This window comes from Oncorhynchus mykiss, chromosome 18 (genome assembly GCF_013265735.2).
Source record: "Oncorhynchus mykiss isolate Arlee chromosome 18, USDA_OmykA_1.1, whole genome shotgun sequence".
Classification (NCBI taxonomy): domain Eukaryota; kingdom Metazoa; phylum Chordata; class Actinopteri; order Salmoniformes; family Salmonidae; genus Oncorhynchus; species Oncorhynchus mykiss.
The window spans coordinates 12120542-12138741 of record NC_048582.1 but is presented as its reverse complement, the minus strand read 5'-3'; the positions used below and the strand labels follow the sequence as shown (position 1 = coordinate 12138741).

General features: G+C 46.0%; 1 protein-coding gene across 1 annotated transcript in view; it reads right to left on the bottom strand.

Annotated features, from left to right (window-relative positions):
• LOC110527243 (kalirin) overlaps positions 1 to 18200 on the bottom strand; it is a 67371-nt gene that overhangs the window by 22531 nt on the left and 26640 nt on the right. Inside the window, exons 14-33 of the mRNA XM_036951878.1 lie at positions 17739 to 17886; positions 17347 to 17632; positions 14065 to 14231; positions 12844 to 12963; positions 12456 to 12674; positions 10698 to 10847; positions 10135 to 10276; positions 9864 to 9979; positions 9355 to 9477; positions 9014 to 9196; positions 8443 to 8567; positions 8038 to 8214; positions 7563 to 7632; positions 6579 to 6668; positions 6326 to 6418; positions 6078 to 6189; positions 5704 to 5894; positions 4020 to 4121; positions 3265 to 3419; positions 1838 to 1940 (exon numbers count right to left, since the gene is read on the bottom strand). Coding sequence (XP_036807773.1) covers positions 1838 to 1940; positions 3265 to 3419; positions 4020 to 4121; positions 5704 to 5894; positions 6078 to 6189; positions 6326 to 6418; positions 6579 to 6668; positions 7563 to 7632; positions 8038 to 8214; positions 8443 to 8567; positions 9014 to 9196; positions 9355 to 9477; positions 9864 to 9979; positions 10135 to 10276; positions 10698 to 10847; positions 12456 to 12674; positions 12844 to 12963; positions 14065 to 14231; positions 17347 to 17632; positions 17739 to 17886 — 2872 coding nt within the window. The remainder of the gene's footprint in view (positions 1 to 1837; positions 1941 to 3264; positions 3420 to 4019; positions 4122 to 5703; positions 5895 to 6077; positions 6190 to 6325; positions 6419 to 6578; positions 6669 to 7562; positions 7633 to 8037; positions 8215 to 8442; positions 8568 to 9013; positions 9197 to 9354; positions 9478 to 9863; positions 9980 to 10134; positions 10277 to 10697; positions 10848 to 12455; positions 12675 to 12843; positions 12964 to 14064; positions 14232 to 17346; positions 17633 to 17738; positions 17887 to 18200) is intronic.

Sequence of the window (18200 nt, the reverse complement as noted above, 5' to 3'; positions counted from 1 at the left end):
AGGGAAGCGGCTCAATCTGTAAGCTTTATCCAATTGTTGACAATGGCATTCTGAGAGTGGGAGGAAGGTTAAGCAAAGCTGCTATGCCTATAGAACTAAAGAATCCTATGATCCTGCCCAAAGACTTCCACATCTTCAGACTGATCTTACTCCACATCCATGAGCAGGTTGGCCACTCTGGGAGAGGACACATGCTTTTCAGTCTTCGCCAGCGATATAGATGCCATGTGCCAAGGCCTTAGCATGGAAGATCCTAAGAGCTGTGTCTTCTGCAGGCGGGTACAAGCTAGAGCTAGAGAACAGAAGATGGCCGACCTTCCACAAGATCGGGTGTCACCTGATTTGCCGGCTTTCACCCATGTTGGCATAGATTACTTCGGCCCCATAGAGGTGAAGCGAGGCCGCGTTCATGTGAAGCGGTATGGTGTGATCTTTACTTGCCTTGTGAGTCGAGTTGTCCACTTAGAATTTGCTAGTTACCTGTATACTGATTCCTGCATCAATGCCCTGCGCAGGTTCCTCTGTCGAAGAGGCCCAGTGACAAGTATCAGAACCGACAATGGCACCAACTTTGTTGGAACACACAGAGAGCTAGGAGAAGCGTTGAAAGAGCTGGTTCACAACAAGATTCAAAATGCATTACTGAAGGAAGGAGTGGATTGGTCATTCAACCCTCCCTCTGGAGCCCACCATGGGGGGTATGGGAGAGGTTGAAAAATATCCTCTATTTAGTCCTTAAAGAGCAAGTACTGGATGATGAGGCTTTGCAGACAGCCTTGTGTGAAGTTGAGGCGATCATGAACGACAGACCAATCACAACTGTAACAAATTACCCTAATGATCTAAAACCCCAGACTCCGAACCATCCACTTTATCTGAAAACAAAGCCAGTCCTGCCACCAGGACTATTCCAGAGAGGAGACCTATACTCGCCAAGGAGATGGAAGCAAGTACAATATATCACTGACCTCTTCTGGAAGCAATGAATCAGGGAGTATCTTCCACTTATGCAGGAGTGGAACAAGTGGAAGAAAACTAAGAGAAACTTCAGTCCTGGTGACCTTGTTTCCATCGTGGATGACACAGCTCCAAGGAACTCCTGGCTAATGGGGCGTGTGGTGGAGGCGTGTGTCAGTGCAGTTAACAATTAGGGGCCGGTATGTTAGAGCCGATTTAGACATAGTTGGATAAAAGACAGAACATACAGAGCTCCATGTATCTGTGTGTAAATATATGAATGTATGTGATGAATTATTAGGTACCTTTATGATTTATATTTCCCTGGTTGAGGTATATTAATTTGTTATTAGTGTAACTTAGTTTCTGCCCCCCCTCTTGCCCATTCATTGTACTGTGGTAAGTGTGTTAGTGGTAGGATAAAGACAGGAAGTTGGGCCTTCGGGGGTGGAGGGAGTCCTAGCTAGATGGTTTAGAGTTTTGACCAGCCATAGAAACATAACATAATATGCATTTTCATGTCAAGTAATCTATGCCTTAAGTTGATTAGAGAATCACTTTAGTTAGATATAAGAAAAATCAATCATCTATTTTGTTGCACCATATCCTTGGATCTCATTGAATGTTTTTGACGTTTGGCTTTTGGGAACTTTGAATGTGGACTGTATGCGTCAGAAACAACCCTGCCTCAGGCTTGGCAGTGGCTATGTTCCATTAGCAAAGGAAGTCCCTACACTCATAGAACGTCAATAAAAACTCATACACTCTTAGAAGCTCTTAGAGTCTCTGTATGAGTATATATACACACTCAGAACAGATCACTCTTGGGTACTTTTTGTGTAAACAGTGGTGGCTGCTGGGTAGTGTAGTCTGTCTCTACCTTGTCGCTGTCTGCTGTGTTCTGAGAGGTGCGGGAGGCAATGGAGACGGTGTCCGGCTGGCTGCTGGCATCTCCCAGGCTGTCTGCATCCTCATTGGTGTCTCTGGGGGGTGACGCGTACACATCAAAAATATCATGATACGCACCGCACAAACTGATTAAACTTACATAATAAAACCCATAGAGATCCTATCAAAGTTCCAGAATGGGGTGAAAATGGCAGCCATATTGGACAGGGAGAAATCCCACCCAGTCTAATGTGAATGAATGGCAGCCATATTGGACAGAGAGAAATCCAACCCAGTCTAATGTGAATGAATGGCAGCCATATTGGACAGGGAGAAATCCCACCCAGTCTAATGTGAATGAATGGCAGCCATATTGGACAGGGAGAAATCCCACCCAGTCTAATGTGAATGAATGGCAGCCATATTGGACAGGGAGAAATCCAACCCAGTCTAATGTGAATGAATGGCAGCCATATTGGACAGGGAGAAATCCAACCCAGTCTAATGTGAATGAATGGCAGCCATATTGGACAGGGAGAAATCCAACCCAGTCTAATGTGAATGAATGGCAGCCATATTGGACAGGGAGAAATCCCACCCAGTCTAATGTGAATGAATGGCAGCCATATTGGACAGGGAGAAATCCAACCCAGTCTAATGTGAGTGAATGGCAGCCATATTGGACAGGGAGAAATCCAACCCAGTCTAATGTGAGTGAATGGCAGCCATATTGGACAGGGAGAAATCCAACCCAGTATAATGTGAATGAATGGCAGTAGAGACATAATCCTGATTTTACTGATGAAGGAGAATAAAAGTAAGGCATGTGATATATCACAAATTGTGTAATAGAATTATTGTCAACCTAAAATATTGTTATATAATTATAAATAAAATATATGTAAACAGACCATAAATGTCTAAATGTTTCCTTTCCTGGAAAGCTGAGAGTGCTATTATATGATACAATATCAGAACATGTTGTATTTACACTTGTAAATATCATCAACAGAATCATCAACTGATGCAGCCAGTGTGGCTGTGGAGTGACTGCATTGTTTGAATGGAATGTTGGCATATTAGCATTTCATTTGAATCATTCATGGAATCATTCCTCTAAAACTGGCTGGCTAGCTAGCTAATAAACAGTGCAGATAAATTATTAAAATGTATTATTTAACACAATATCTTATCACAACACTGGCAAACCATGTTTGACCAACTCCCTGACCAAAATGTCTGACATTTATCCCAACATAAGAATGTTCCTGACCATTCTGGTATTATAATTCCTAATTCTATAATAAAAACACTCAAACCCACAGCTCTGTCATGCAAGTAATACAAACTGTACAACCACCTTAGCAGTACAAGAGACAAGAGAGGAAGTGGGCTGTGTGTGTGCATGTATGTACAAACCTCCTGTTGATGCTGCGCGTGCGGACCAGGGTGGGGGCGGGGGTCTTGGGGAGGGGGATGGGCTCCCTCAGCGCTCCTCTCAGATGGCCACGTCTCTCCTGGATCACCTGACGCACGCTACGTACCCACTCCTGCTTCAGCTCCAGAGATGAGGCCTGGGGAGGGATGGATGGGAGGGAGGGAGGGAGGGGGAGAGAGAGAGGGAGGGAGGGAGGGAGGGAGGGAGGGAGGGAGGGAGGGTGATAGAGAGAGGGAGGGAGGGAGGGAGGGAGGGTGATAGAGAGAGAGATAGAGAACGGGAGGGGAGTGAGAAAGGGAGAGAGAGAAGGGGGAGGGCAGGAGATAGTGATAAAACGAGACAAACAGATAGTAAAGTAAATATAGGAAAGCACAACAGAAGCCACATCAGAGGAGAGTGCACGTGAAAAGGTTCAGAGTGCACGTGAAAAGGTTCACCAGAGATGTTTTAATTGTTTATTGAACCTTTATTTAACTAGGCAAGTCAGTTAAGAACAATGTATTATCTACAATGACAGCCTACCCCGGGCCAAGCCCTAACCCGGGCTTCGCAATGCCAATTGTGCGCCACCCTATGGGACTCCCAATCACGGCCGGTTGTGATACAGCCTGGAATCAAACCCGAGTCTGTAGTGATGCCTCTAGCACTGATATGCAGTTGGAGAGTGCACATGAAAAGGTTCACCAGAGATGAAAGGCAGTAGGAGAGTGCACTTGAGAATATATTTGGCTGTTACCTTGAGGACGGTCTTGTTGTCCGAGGTGGGGGTACGGCCCACCCACAGAGCAAACTTACAGGGGTCCCCCTCAATATGCTCTGTCACCCCCAACTCTGACGTCTGGAAGAGGACACAAGGCAGTTAATGTTTCCTTTGGGAAACGAGGTGGGGTATATGGGATGTAGAATGCATGAAAGTATATACGTGTTGTAGCCATACCCTCAGGCTGCTATTGCAGAGGTACCTGGTGTGGTAGACTAATATTTTATATGTGTATTACTATGTTTATGGTATAGTATTGTATAGTATGGTATGGTATAGTATTGTATAATATGGTATAGCATGGTATAGTATAGTATGGTATGGTATGGTGTAGTATGGTATAGCATGGCATAGTATAGTATGGTATAGTATGGTATTGCATGCTATAGTATAGTATTGTATAGTATGGTATGGTATAGTATAGAATGATATAGTATGGTATGGTATAGTATGGTATGGTATAGTATGGTATTGTATAGTATGGTATTAGTTTAGTATTGTATGGTATGGCATGGTATTTTATGGTATGGTATAGTATAGTATGGTATAGTATGGTATTAGTACAGTATGGTATGATATTTGTATAGTATATTATAGTATGGTATGGTATAGTATAGTATAGTATGGTATAGTATGATACGGTATAGTATGATATGGTATAGTATGCTATAGTACGGTATAGTATAGTATAGCATGGTATAGTATGATACGGTATAGTATGATATGGTATAGTATGCTATAGTACGGTATAGTATAGTATAGCATGGTATAGTATGATATGGTATAGTATGCTATAGTACGGTATAGTATAGTATAGCATGGTATAGTATGATACGGTATAGTATGATATGGTATAGTATGCTATAGTACGGTATAGTATAGTATAGCATGGTATAGTATGATATGGTATAGTATGCTATAGTACGGTATAGTATAGTATAGCATGGTATGGTATGACATGGTATGGTATAGTATAGTATAGTATAGTATGGTATAGTATGATATGGTATAGCATGATATGATATGGTATAGTATGGTATAGTATGGTATAGTATGATATGGTATAGTATGATATGGTATGGTATAGTATAGTATGGTATAGTATGATATGGTATAGTATAGTATGGTATAGTATGATATGGTATGGTATAGTATGATATGGTATGACATGGTATGGTATAGTATAGTATAGTATGGTATAGTATGATATGGTATAGCATGATATGATATGGTATAGTATGGTATAGTATGGTATAGTATGATATGGTATAGTATGATATTGTATGGTATAGTATAGTATGGTATAGTATGATATGGTATAGTATAGTATGGTATAGTATGATATGGTATAGTATGCTATAGTACGGTATAGTATTGTATAGTATGGTATGCTTTAGTATAGTATAGTATGGTATAGTATGATATGGTATAGTATGCTATAGTACGGTATAGTATTGTATAGTATGGTATGCTTTAGTATAGTATAGTATGGTATAGTATGATATGGTAAGGTATAGTATGATATGGTATGGTATAGTATGGTATAGTATGATATGGTATAGTATAGTATGCTATAGTACGGTATAGTATTGTATAGTATGATATGGTATGGTATGCTATAGAGTAGTATAGTATAGTATAGTATAGTATAGTATAGTACCCTCAGCCTGCTCTTGTAGAGGTACTTGATACGTCCGGAGGAGTCCTTTATCTCTTTACTGAAGACCAGCGAGAGCTCGAACAGGAACAGGTGGCGTTCCCGGCCTTTCCTGATAAGGGATTTAGGATCCCACACCTGGAAGGTATCCTGCAGGAGCAGCTCTCCCTGCACCTCCAAGCCCTCCTCCAGACCTGGGATAGGAATACAGCAGGAAGTCATGTCACATCTTACAGCAGGATGTTACATCATACAGCAGGATGGTACATCATACAGCAGGATGGTACATCATACAGCAGAAAGTGACATCATACAGCAGGAAGCGACATCATAGAACAATAAGTGACATCATACAGCAGGATGTGACATCAGCTCACCCTCTAGCATGCTAACATGCATGGCATCGTTGGCTCGCTTTGGAACACTCAGCATGACATCCAGACCCTCCTTGATCTCGCCTTTTCCCTCCTCACAACACGCCAACAACTCCTGGACAGACAGACAGACAGACAGACAGCGAGACAGTGAGACAGAGATACAGCGAGACAGAGAGACAGCGAGACAGAGAGCATAAGAATAGTGTCTTGTTAAACCAACACACATCAGTATTTCTCATGTTCTGTACCTTGAGAAGGAGCTGGTACTTGGTGATGCGCTGAACTGGCTTGATGAGCGCTGAGGAGATGGAGTTAGCAAGACCATGTCTCCTCTGGACCTCCTACACACATACACACACAGCGTAAAATCAGGGCTGCAGAGACGCTACACTGAACAATGATCGCCATCTACAGACTAACTGTATTATGCTCAGATGTGGAAAAGAGAGTGAGAGAAAGAGAGAGAGAAAAAGAAAGAAGAAGGGAAATGGAGAGTGTCACCTGAAAGAAGCCTGCCCCATGTTGCTGGATCAGAACGCTGGAGTCTGGTTTATTTCTACAATACGTCACATACATGTGGAACTTATCTGCCTGAGAGAGAGAGAGAGAGAGAGAGAGAGAGTGAGAGAGAGAGAGAGAGAGAGAGAGAGAGAGAGAGAGAGGGAGAGAGAGAGAGAAAAGTTGAGGTTCAGACAACACTTCCGCAGTACTGTGATTCATTGGAACACAAACACACTCTCTCTCTCTCTCCCTCTCTCTCTCAATTCAATTCAAGGGGCTTTATTGGCATGGGAAACATATGTTAACATTGCCAAAGCAAGTGAGGTAGATAATATACAAAAGTGAAATAGACAATAAAAATTAACAGTAAACATTACCCGTTTCAAAACAATAACGACATTACAAATGTCATATTATATATATATATATATACAGTATTGTAACAATGTACAAATGGTTAAAGTACACAAGGGAAAATAAATAAACATAGATATGGGTTGTATTTAAAATGGTGTTTGTTCTTCACTGCTTGACCTTATCTTGTGGCAACAGGTCACACGTCTTGCTGCTGTGATGGCACACTGTGGAATTTCACCCAGTAGATATGGGAGTTTATCAAAATTGGGTTTGTTTTCTGAGGGAAATATGTGTCTCTAATATGGTCATACATTGGGCAGGAGGTTAGGAAGTGCAGCTCAGTTTCCACCTCATTTTGTGGGCAGTGAGCACATAGCCTGTCTTCTCTTGAGAGCCATGTCTACCTACGGCGGCCTTTCTCAATAGCAAGGCTATGCTCACTGAGTCTGTACATAATCAAAGCTTTCCTTAAGTTTGGGTCAGTCACAGGGGTCAGGTATTCTGCCACTGTGTACTTTCTGTTCAGGGCCAAATAGCATTCTAGTTTGCTCTGTTCTTTTGTTAATTCTTTCCAATGTGTCCTCTCTCTCTCTCTCTCTCTATCAGACATAATGTCTTGGTGGTTACCCAGGTGACGAAGCAGTGACCCACATCCTCAGGTAGCTGTTCGTAGTTCTCCAGCTCCTTCAGGAAAATACTGCAACAAAACACAAACCATCATTATACACTATACACACATCTGTTATGCTGTGCCTACACCCCTCAAACACAAACATGGACCTTGAAGCCAGTTCCATTGCTTTTTTAATTTTTCCCTCTAAGCAGTGACTGATTCAGACCTGAGACACCATGAGGGTGCAATTAATTATCAGGTAGAACAGAAAAGCAGCAGGAGTCAGGACCTGGTAAGGTAATATTTTAATACCTCTGTGCTATACCATAGAGACATACAGTATAATGTCATAGACCTGCAGAACTCTAGAATGGGATAATGGCGGCCATATTGGCTCGGGATAAATTCCATTTGTGTTCTATTTAATGATATGTGCTAAACACCATACATTACACACAGCTTGTGTTATACAGACTGTGATATACACACCTGTTATGGAACTCATAAATGTCCTGGATGTTCCCAAAGACAACGTCATCCTTGTTGGCGATCCTGGTGGGGATCTCTTCAGAGCCACTGGTCATCTCCCACAGGTAGGTATCAATACACTCCTGCAGATCCTTCACATACACCCTCTCCGTCTGGAGAAGCTCTGACATGATATACCTGTAGGAGTACCAAGAAACTGGCTTCTTTTTCAATAAATACAATTATCCCACTATCTCTCTGTCTCTCCCTCTTCTCTCTCTCTCACACACACACACACACACACACACACACACATACACACACACACACACACACACACACACACACACACACACACACACACACACGTACCCTCTCTCCGTTTCCCCCTCTCTCTCATTCTCTCTCTTTCTCTGTTGGACTCACTCTTTCTTCCTGGCCGTCCTCCTCTTCTCGTCGCTGACCTCGTGGTTAGGGTCGTTCAGGTTCACTTCGGGGTCAGAGTCAGAGAGGCTGTTGGGGATGAGCTCCAGCTCCACGTCCTTATTGTCCTACAGGGGACACCGTACACAGAGACAATTCAATACCACTCAGAGAACTTCATTGACATGAAGGAAACAGACATGGCAAAAAGCCCATGCATAAATCAATCTAACTCTGATTGACCTGGAATCTGATACACACACACACATACACCCACCAGCCAAACACATTCAGTCACCCTCACACACACAATACACCCACCAGCCGAACACATTCAGTCACCCTCACACACACATACACCCACCAGCCGAACACATTCAGTCACCCTCACACACAATACACCCACCAGCCAAACACATTCAGTCACCCTCACACACACATACACCCACCAGCCGAACACATTCAGTCACCCTCACACACACATACACCCACCAGCCAAACACATTCAGTCACCCTCACACACATGGAAAGCAACTAGTCATCAAGAAACACACACTCCAACCCTCACACACACCTGAGTGCAGCCTCCCAGTGCCGTCTCCAGTGTGTTCCGGTACTGGCCCATGCGCATGGAGAACTCTCGGTAGCGCTTGTCCACCGTCGACACACACCTCCGTAGCTCCACCCTGTGGGAGTGGCCCTTACCCAGCATGCTCTCTGCCAGCTGAATCAGCAGGTGCACCTTCTCCTGAGTGTGCTGGGAGGAGGTAGAGGGGAGAAATGGATTGTGGGAACTGTTCTGATATACACATCACCTTTGTAGTGTGTGAGTAAGCATTTGTGTATGTGAGTGGGTCTGTGTGTGTGTGGTGTGTGTGTGTGTGTGTGTGTGTGTGTGTGTGTGTGTGTGTTCACCTTAGCCGAAATACAGAATTCCCTGTGTTGAGCCAGCAGGTCCTGGGTCTCTGCACTGGTTGCCCCTGGCGATGTGTGAGTGGACAGGTAGTGCTCACCACTCTGTTGCAGCCAATCCAACGCCTAGAGAGAGAGAGAGAGAGAGAGAGAGAGAGAGAGAGAAAGAGAGAGAGAGAGAGAGACAGAGAAAAAGAGACACAGAGACAGAGAGAGAGAGAGAGAGAGACAGAGAGACAGAGAGAGAGATAGAGAGAGAGGGAGAGAGAGAGAGGGAGAGAGGGAGAGAAAGAGAGGGAGAGAGGGAGAGAAACAGAGACAGAGAGTCAGAGAGAGAGAGGAGGACAAACCATTTTCAGGGTAATGTAATTGTCTGGGTGCCAACATGGTTCTGTCATAATTCTACATCTCAAACTCAGGTTTCCCAAACTGGGTGTGGACTCATCTAAAGGAGGTGTGGCAAACTCACCTGTTGGGTGTGGACTCATCTAAAGGAGGCGTGGCAAACTCACCTGTTGGGTGTGGCTCTGGAACAGCAGGTACTGTTGACACTGGTCCAGACGACGCTTCTTCAGAGTCCAGAAATGTAGAACCCTGTTCTCCCTCTGCAGGAGCTCACTGAGGATACCTATAAGAGGAACACACATTTAAACTGCCAGGTATAAACACAGTGGCAGAAATATCATCATCATGCATACGGATGCTCTTCTGTCTCTCTGTGTGTGTGTGTGTGTGTGTGTGTGTATATGTGTTCATGTGTAATGTAACTGTGTGTTGGCTCACCTTTGACCTGCTGCTCAGGCACACGGGAGTGACCAGTGACCTCTGCGCCTGCACTGTGCCCGGAGATGGTTGCCATAGTAACGCTGTTGCGGTGGATGTACTTGAGGAAGACCTCTGCGTTGCGTCTGGCCAGGGTGCATGCCTGCAGGAAACAAGGGGTTAAAACATACCAACAGAGACTGTAGCTAAAAACTGTCTCTTTACCATCATCCATCCGTCTTTCTGTCCTCTATCCATCTTTCTGTCCTCTATCCGTCTTTCTGTCCTCGATCCGTCTTTCTGTCCTCTATCCATCTTTCTGTCCTCTATCCATCTTTCTGTCCTCGATCCGTCTTTCTGTCCTCAATCCGTCTTTCTGTCCTCAATCCGTCTTTCTGTCCTCTATCCGTCTTTCTGTCCTCTATCCATCTTTCTGTCCTCTATCCATCTTTCTGTCCTCTATCCATCTTTCTGTCATATCTCTGCCTTTCTGTCCTCGCTTCGTCTTTCTGTCCTCTCTCTGTCTTTCTTTCCTCTCGCTTTCTGTCCTCTCTCTCTCGCTCTCTTTCTCTCTCTCTCTGTACCTTGAGGAAGGCTTCTTTTTGTTCCATGTGTTTGTTGATGAGGGGAATGAGGTGCTCCGGCTGGCCCCTGCTCCCCTGCCTCTCTCCGCCACCACACCAGTCTTCGTCCCTACGATACTCCTGTTCCAGGCTCTCCAACACACCACATACCTGGGGGGAAACAAGCATACAGTATGCCTGAGTATATACACATGGTCGCTGTCCACTGCCATGTGGTGCTGAACCTCTGAATTCCAATGATGTCTCTGTCCGATTGAATGGTGCTGGATCTCCAGCCACTGCTATTACAGCTGGTTATTAAATCCTGATATTACAGCTGGTTATTATAGCCTGCTATTACAGCTGGTTATTAAATCCTGATATTACAGCTGGTTATTATAGCCTGTTATTACAGCTGGTTATTATAGCCTGTTATTACAGCTGGTTATTATAGCCTGCTATTACAGCTGGTTATTATAGTCTGCTATTACAGCTGGTTATTATAGCCTGTTATTACAGCTGGTTATTATAGCCTGTTATTACAGCTGGTTATTAAATCATGCTATTACAGCTGGTTATTATAGCCTGTTATTACAGCTGGTTATTATAGCCTGCTATTACAGCTGGTTATTATAGCCTGTTATTACAGCCGGTTATTAAATCCTGATATTACAGCTGGTTATTATAGCCTGTTATTACAGCTGGTTATTATAGCCTGTTATTACAGCTGGTAGCCTGCTATTACAGCTGGTTATTATAGCCTGCTATTACAGCTGGTTATTATAGCATGTTATTACAGCTGGTTATTATAGCCTGCTATTACAGCTGGTTATTATAGCATGTTATTACAGCTGGTTATTATAGCCTGCTATTACAGCTGGTTATTATAGCATGTTATTACAGCTGGTTATTATAGCCTGTTATTACAGCCGGTTATTATAGCCTGTTATTACAGCTGGTTATTATAGCCTGTTATTACAGCTGGTTATTATAGCATGTTATTACAGCTGGTTATTATAGCCTGCTATTACAGTTGGTTATTATAGTCTGCTATTATAACTGTTTATTTTTAGCCTGCTATTACAACTGGTTATTATAGTCTGCTATTACAGCTGGTTATTATAGCCTGCTATTACAGCAGGTTATTATAGCCTGCTATTACAGCTGGTTATTAAATCTTGCTATTACAGCTGGTTATTATAGCCTGCTATTACAGCTGGTTATTATAGCCTGCTATTACAGCTGGATATTATAGCATGCTATTACAGCTGGTTATTATAGCCTGCTATTACAGCTGGTTATTATAGCATGTTATTACAGCTGGTTATTATAGCCTGTTATTACAGCAGGTTATTATAGCCTGCTATTACAGCAGGTTATTATAGCCTGTTATTACAGCTGGTTATTATAGCCTGCTATTACAGCTGGTTATTATAGCCTGTTATTACAGCTGGTTATTATAGCCTGTTATTACAGCAGGTTATTATAGCCTGCTATTACAGCAGGTTATTATAGCCTGCTATTACAGCTGGTTATTAAATCCTGGGCTGAGGCTACAAGAGGTGTGGGGATTAGGTTTGTGGTTAGGGTTGAACGTGGGTGTGGACACGAGGGTTAGGGTTGAACGTGGGTGTGGACACGAGGGTTAGGGTTGAACGTGGGTGTGGACACAAGGGTTAGGGTTGAACGTGGGTGTGGACACGAGGGTTAGGGTTGAACGTGGGTGTGGACACAAGGGTTAGGGTTGAGGTTGATAAGGAGATAGTGACTCTGACTCACCTGTTGTGAGGTCCGGTAGAAGGCTGCGGAGGCGTTGACCAGTTTGAGGCGGTCCTCCATTCGCAGCATCAGGGTCTGCCAGTGTAGCGCCACCGTCTGGGCACACGCCCTCACTGCCTCTGGGTCGTAGTGGCCCGCCCTCACCAGCAGCTCTGCCCGCTGCTGCAGCGCCAGCGCCACCTGGTGGGTCCTCTGGAGAGAGTCAGCATGAAGCAGAGACTGGGGGGAGGAGAAGGGGAGGGGGAAAGGGTAGAGAGGGACCAAATGGGGGCGAGGGGGAGATACAAAGAGATAGAGGAACACTTATAAAAACTGATTTGACAACATTGCTTTATGTCAATAGAGTTTGTTTGCATTACAGTGACTGGTTTGCGGTGGGTGTAGTTACCTCTATGGCCTGTTGGAGGCGCTCATGTTCTCTCTGTAGCTGTTCAGCCTCGGACAGAGAGCTGGAGTTCACCATACAGGAAGACAACATCACCTCTCCTTCACTGATCCAGCCCAGCACCTGGGAACACACACACACACATATAGATAAACATTACATATAAACGTTATATACATATATGTGTGTGTGTGTGTGTGTGTGTGTGTGTGTGTGTGTGTGTGTGTGTGTGTGTGTGTGTCTGTGCAGGTTTCTGTTCATGTGTGGGAGTGTGTGTTTGTGTGTGTACCTGTTTGTGGTTACGGTTGAACCTGGAAGTGGACATGAGGCCAAGGTCATATACAGTACATATACACATTATATACGTGCGTGTGTGTGTTCGTAAGTGGATGTGTGAGTTTGCGTGCTACTCGTGTGTGTGTTCGTGTGTGTGTGTTTACCTGGTTGACCTGACTCTGTAGGTGGCGTAGCTGCAAGCCCTGCTCCAGGTGTGTGTGTGTGTGTGTGTGTGTGTGTCTGTGTTTACCTAGTTGGCCTGACTCTGTAGATGGCGTAGCTGCAAGCCCTGCTCCAGGTGTGTGTGTGTGTGTGTGTGTGTGAGTGTGTGTGTGTGTGTTTACCTGGTTGACCTGACTCTGTAGATGGCGTAGCTGCAAGCCCTGCTCCAGGTGTGTGTGTGTTTACCTGGTTGACCTGACTCTGTAGGTGGCGTAGCTGCACGCCCTGCTCCAGGTGTGTGTGTGTGTGTGTTTACCTGGTTGACCTGACTCTGTAGGTGGCGTAGCTGCACGCCCTGCTCCAGGTGTGTGTGTGTGTGTGTTTACCTGGTTGACCTGACTCTGTAGGTGGCGTAGCTGCAAGCCCTGCTCCAGGTGTGTGTGTGTGTGTGTGTGTGTGTGTGTTTACCTGGTTGACCTGACTCTGTAGGTGGCGTAGCTGCAAGCCCTGCTCCAGGTGTGTGTGTGTGTGTGTGTGTGTGTGTGTGTGTGTGTTTACCTGGTTGACCTGACTCTGTAGGTGGCGTAGCTGCAAGCCCTGCTCCAGGTGTGTGTGTGTGTGTGTGTGTGTGTGTTTACCTGGTTGACCTGACTCTGTAGGTGGCGTAGCTGCAAGCCCTGCTCCAGGTGTGTATGTGTGTGTTTACCTGGTTGACCTGACTCTGTAGGTGGCGTAGCTGCAAGCCTTCCTCCAGGTGTGTGTGTGTGTGTGTGTGTGTGTGTTTACCTGGTTGACCTGACTCTGTAGGTGGCGTAGCTGCAAGCCCTGCTCCAGGTGTGTGTGTGTGTGTTCGACTATCTGGTGCAGCTCCTTCTGCTTGTCCTGTAGAAGCTGATGGAGCCCCTCCACCTGAGAGGACAGATCAGTCTCCCCCTCAGCAGTCAGCTGAATACCTGGAACACACACACATACACACACACACACACAACTTATCTATGTGAAAAATATCCCATCCCTATGTGTGTGTATGTTTGATGACTATACAGAGTGTATACTGTTCACCACTAGATGGTGCTAAGCCATGATGTCACGTTGGAAGAGACCTTCCGAAAGAAATCTGGCTCTTCATTAGTCTTTCTGTGATTCCTCATATCCTATGTCCTCGCCTCCTATTTCCTCACATCCTTTGTCAACTGTATTCCAGGAGAAGGTTCCTCCCCTCTGACCTTCTTCTCCAATGGGGTTTGAGAAGCAGTAGAGGAGAGACGATGGATGCAAGAAATTGTGTGTGTGAGTGTATTAGTGCATGTGTGTATTATGTGCACGTGCGCATCAGTGCATATGTATGAGCGTCCATCTGTGTGTGTGTGGTTACCCTGGGATGGTTCGGGTCTGAATTCCCCTCACAGTCTGACTGTGAGCGGTCGTCTCCATGGTAAATTCAATATGTACGTTTCCATAGGGACCAGCTGTGCGCTTGAGAAAGCAGTTTCCATGGTAACCCCAATCCCCTTCCCTCCCCCTCCCCACACCCAATCACTCTGAATGTTTCCCCATCTCTCTCTCCTCTTCTTCCCATTCACCCCATCTCTCTCCTCTTCCTCACATTCACCCCATCTCTATCCTCTTCCTCACATTCACCCCATCTCTCTCCTCTTCCTCACATTCACCCCATCTCTCTCCTCTTCCTCACATTCACCCCATCTCTCTCCTCTTCCTCACATTCACCCCATCTCTCTCCCCTTCTTCACATTCACCCCATCTCTCTCCTCTTCCTCACATTCACCCCATCTCTCTCCTCTTCTTCACATTCACCCCATCTCTCTCCTCTTCCTCACATTCACCCCATCGCTCTCCTCTTCTTCACATTCACCCCATCTCTCTCCTCTTCCTCACATTCACCCCATCTCTCTCCTCTTCCTCACATTCACCCCATCTCTCTCCTCTTCCTCACATTCACCCCATCTCTCTCCTCTTCTTCACATTCACCCCATCTCTCTCCTCTTCCTCACATTCACCCCATCTCTCTCCTCTTCCTCACATTCACCCCATCTCTCTCCTCTTCCTCACATTCACCCCATCTCTCTCCCCTTCTTCACATTCACCCCATCTCTCTCCTCTTCCTCACATTCACCCCATCTCTCTCCTCTTCCTCACATTCACCCCATCGCTCTCCTCTTCTTCACATTCACCCCATCTCTCTCCTCTTCCTCACATTCACCCCATCTCTCTCCTCTTCTTCACATTCACCCCATCTCTCTCCTCTTCCTCACATTCACCCCATCTCTCTCCTCTTCTTCACGTTCACCCCATCTCTCTCCTCTTCCTCACATTCACCCCATCTCTCTCCTCTTCTTCACATTCACCCCATCTCTCTCCTCTTCCTCACATTCACCCCATCTCTCTCCTCTTCTTCACGTTCACCCCATCTCTCTCCTCTTCTTCACATTCACCCCATCTCGCTCCTCTTCCTCACATTCACCCCATCGTTCCCTCTTCCTCTTTCTCCCAGCCTTTCCATATTTTTCTTCATTTGAATCTCTCTCCCCTCTTCTCTCTTCCTCCCTCTCATATTCCTCCCATGTCTCTCTCCCCTCTTCTCTCTTCCTCCCTCTCTTATTCCTCCCATCTCTCTCTCAGCCTCTCCTTCATACTTGTTCATACGATGAATCCCTTGTTCCCTCGCCCCGAACATTCCAACTATACAGTACCTCACTCTCTCTACCAGTCTGTTCAAGTCAAGGAGGAGGAGATATGTTATAGGTGAGGAATGGCTGAATGAACAGAGCGAGGCGTATCACTTTGCAGTCTGACTGCACTCTACACAGGGGCACTTTGACCAATCACATTAGCTGTTGTCATACGTCGTCTTTGCTAACTGGCTAAATGCCCAGAGGGGAAGACAGGGTACAGACTGAAACATGACTCATTTTCTCAGTGAAATATGTCAGGGTTAAACAGAAAAATGCTGTTAGATTGCTCACAGTTTTTTTTGGTGAGTGACTCCCATTCATTATTTTCAAGCTTACACACCCTAGATCCCACAATGCATTGAAAAGCATTACCAATAAAAATATTTCTCCTCCTCTCCTCTCCCTCTCTCTGTCTATCTTACTCTCTCCCCTCTCTCTGTCTATCTTACTCTCCCCCCTCTCTCTGTCTTCTCTCTCCCCCTCTCCTCTCCCTCTCTCTGTCTATCTTACTCTCACCCCCTCTCTTTGTCTATCTTACTCTCCCCCACTCTCTGTCTTCTCTCTCCCCCTCTCCTCTCCCTCTCTCTGTCTATCTTACTCTCCCCCCCTCTCTCTGTCTTCTCTCTCCCCCTCTCCTCTCCCTCTCTCTGTCTATCTTACTCTCACCCCCTCTCTCTGTCTATCTTACTCTCCCCCACTCTCTGTCTTCTCTCTCCCCCTCTCCTCTCCCTCTCTCTGTCTATCTTACTCTCCCCCCTCTCTCTGTCTATCTTACTCCCCCCCTCTCTGTGTCTTCTCTCTCCCCCTCTCCTCTCCCTCTCTCTGTCTATCTTACTCTCCCCCCTCTCTCTGTCTATCTTACTCTCCCCCCCTCCCTCTGTCTATCTTACTCTCCCCCCTCTCTCTGTCTATCTTACTCTCCCCCCTTTCTCTGTCTATCTTACTCCCCCCCCTCTCTCTGTCTATCTTACTCCCCCCCTCTCTCTGTCTATCTTACTCTCCCCCCTCTCTTTGTCTATCTTACTCTCCCCCCTCTCTCTGTCTAGCTTACTCTCCCCCCTCCCTCTGTCTATCTTACTCTCCCCCCTCTCTCTGTCTATCTTACTCTCCCCCCTCTCTCTGTCTATCTTACTCTCCCCCCCTCCCTCTGTCTATCTTACTCTCCCCCCTCTCTCTGTCTATCTTACTCCCCCCCTCTCTCTGTCTATCTTACTCTCCCCCCCTCTCTCTGTCTATCTTACTCCCCCCCCTCTCTCTGTCTTCTCACTCCCCCTCTCCTCTCCCACTCTGTCTTTCTCAATATCTCTTTCCCCACTCTCTCCTTCTGTACCTTCCTCTCTCTCTCTCCCTCTCTCCATCTCTATCTCTGTCTTACCTGAGGACTGTACTTCGGTGATGTATTGCTGAAGGTCGTGACCCTGCTGTACGACCTCATAGGTCATGTTGTTCATGGCTAGCCGTCGCTCCATGTGTCTGTGTATGCGCTGCTGCGCTAACGTTAGCCCTTCTGGGTTAGCATCCACTAGCCGCGGTTGCGCTAATGCTAGCTTCTCCTGGTTAGCTTCCACTAGCCGCGGTTGTGCTAGCGTTAGCTTCTCTGTGGTGATGTCCTGCGCCTGCTTCTGGAGGTCCTGCTTCCATGCCTCCATCTCCCCTGACACCTACAGGGGGCAGTAGTGAGGGTCAGAGACCAGCTAAAGCTCAAACACAAACACTCTCTCTCACACTCTCTCAGAAACCCCCCTCCACACACACTCCCAGCCCCACCTCCAGAGAACACTGCTGTAGGATGCGTAGCTGCAGATAGACGTCCAGCCTGATCTTCCTCTGGTGGAACAGCTCCTCCAGCTGGACCTGGGCCTCCTCCAACGACTGCAGCACTGACTCCACATGGCCCACTGAACTGCCCTGGGGCCTGGCACATACACACACACACACACACACACACACGGACGCACACACACACACACACATACACATACACACATACACACACACACACACATACATACACACACGGACGCACACACACACACACACACACACACACACACACACACACATACACACATACACACATACACACACACACACACACACACACACACACACACACACACACACACACACGGACGCACACACACACACACACACACACACACATACACACACACACACACACGGACGCACACACATACACACACACACACACTCACACACACACACACA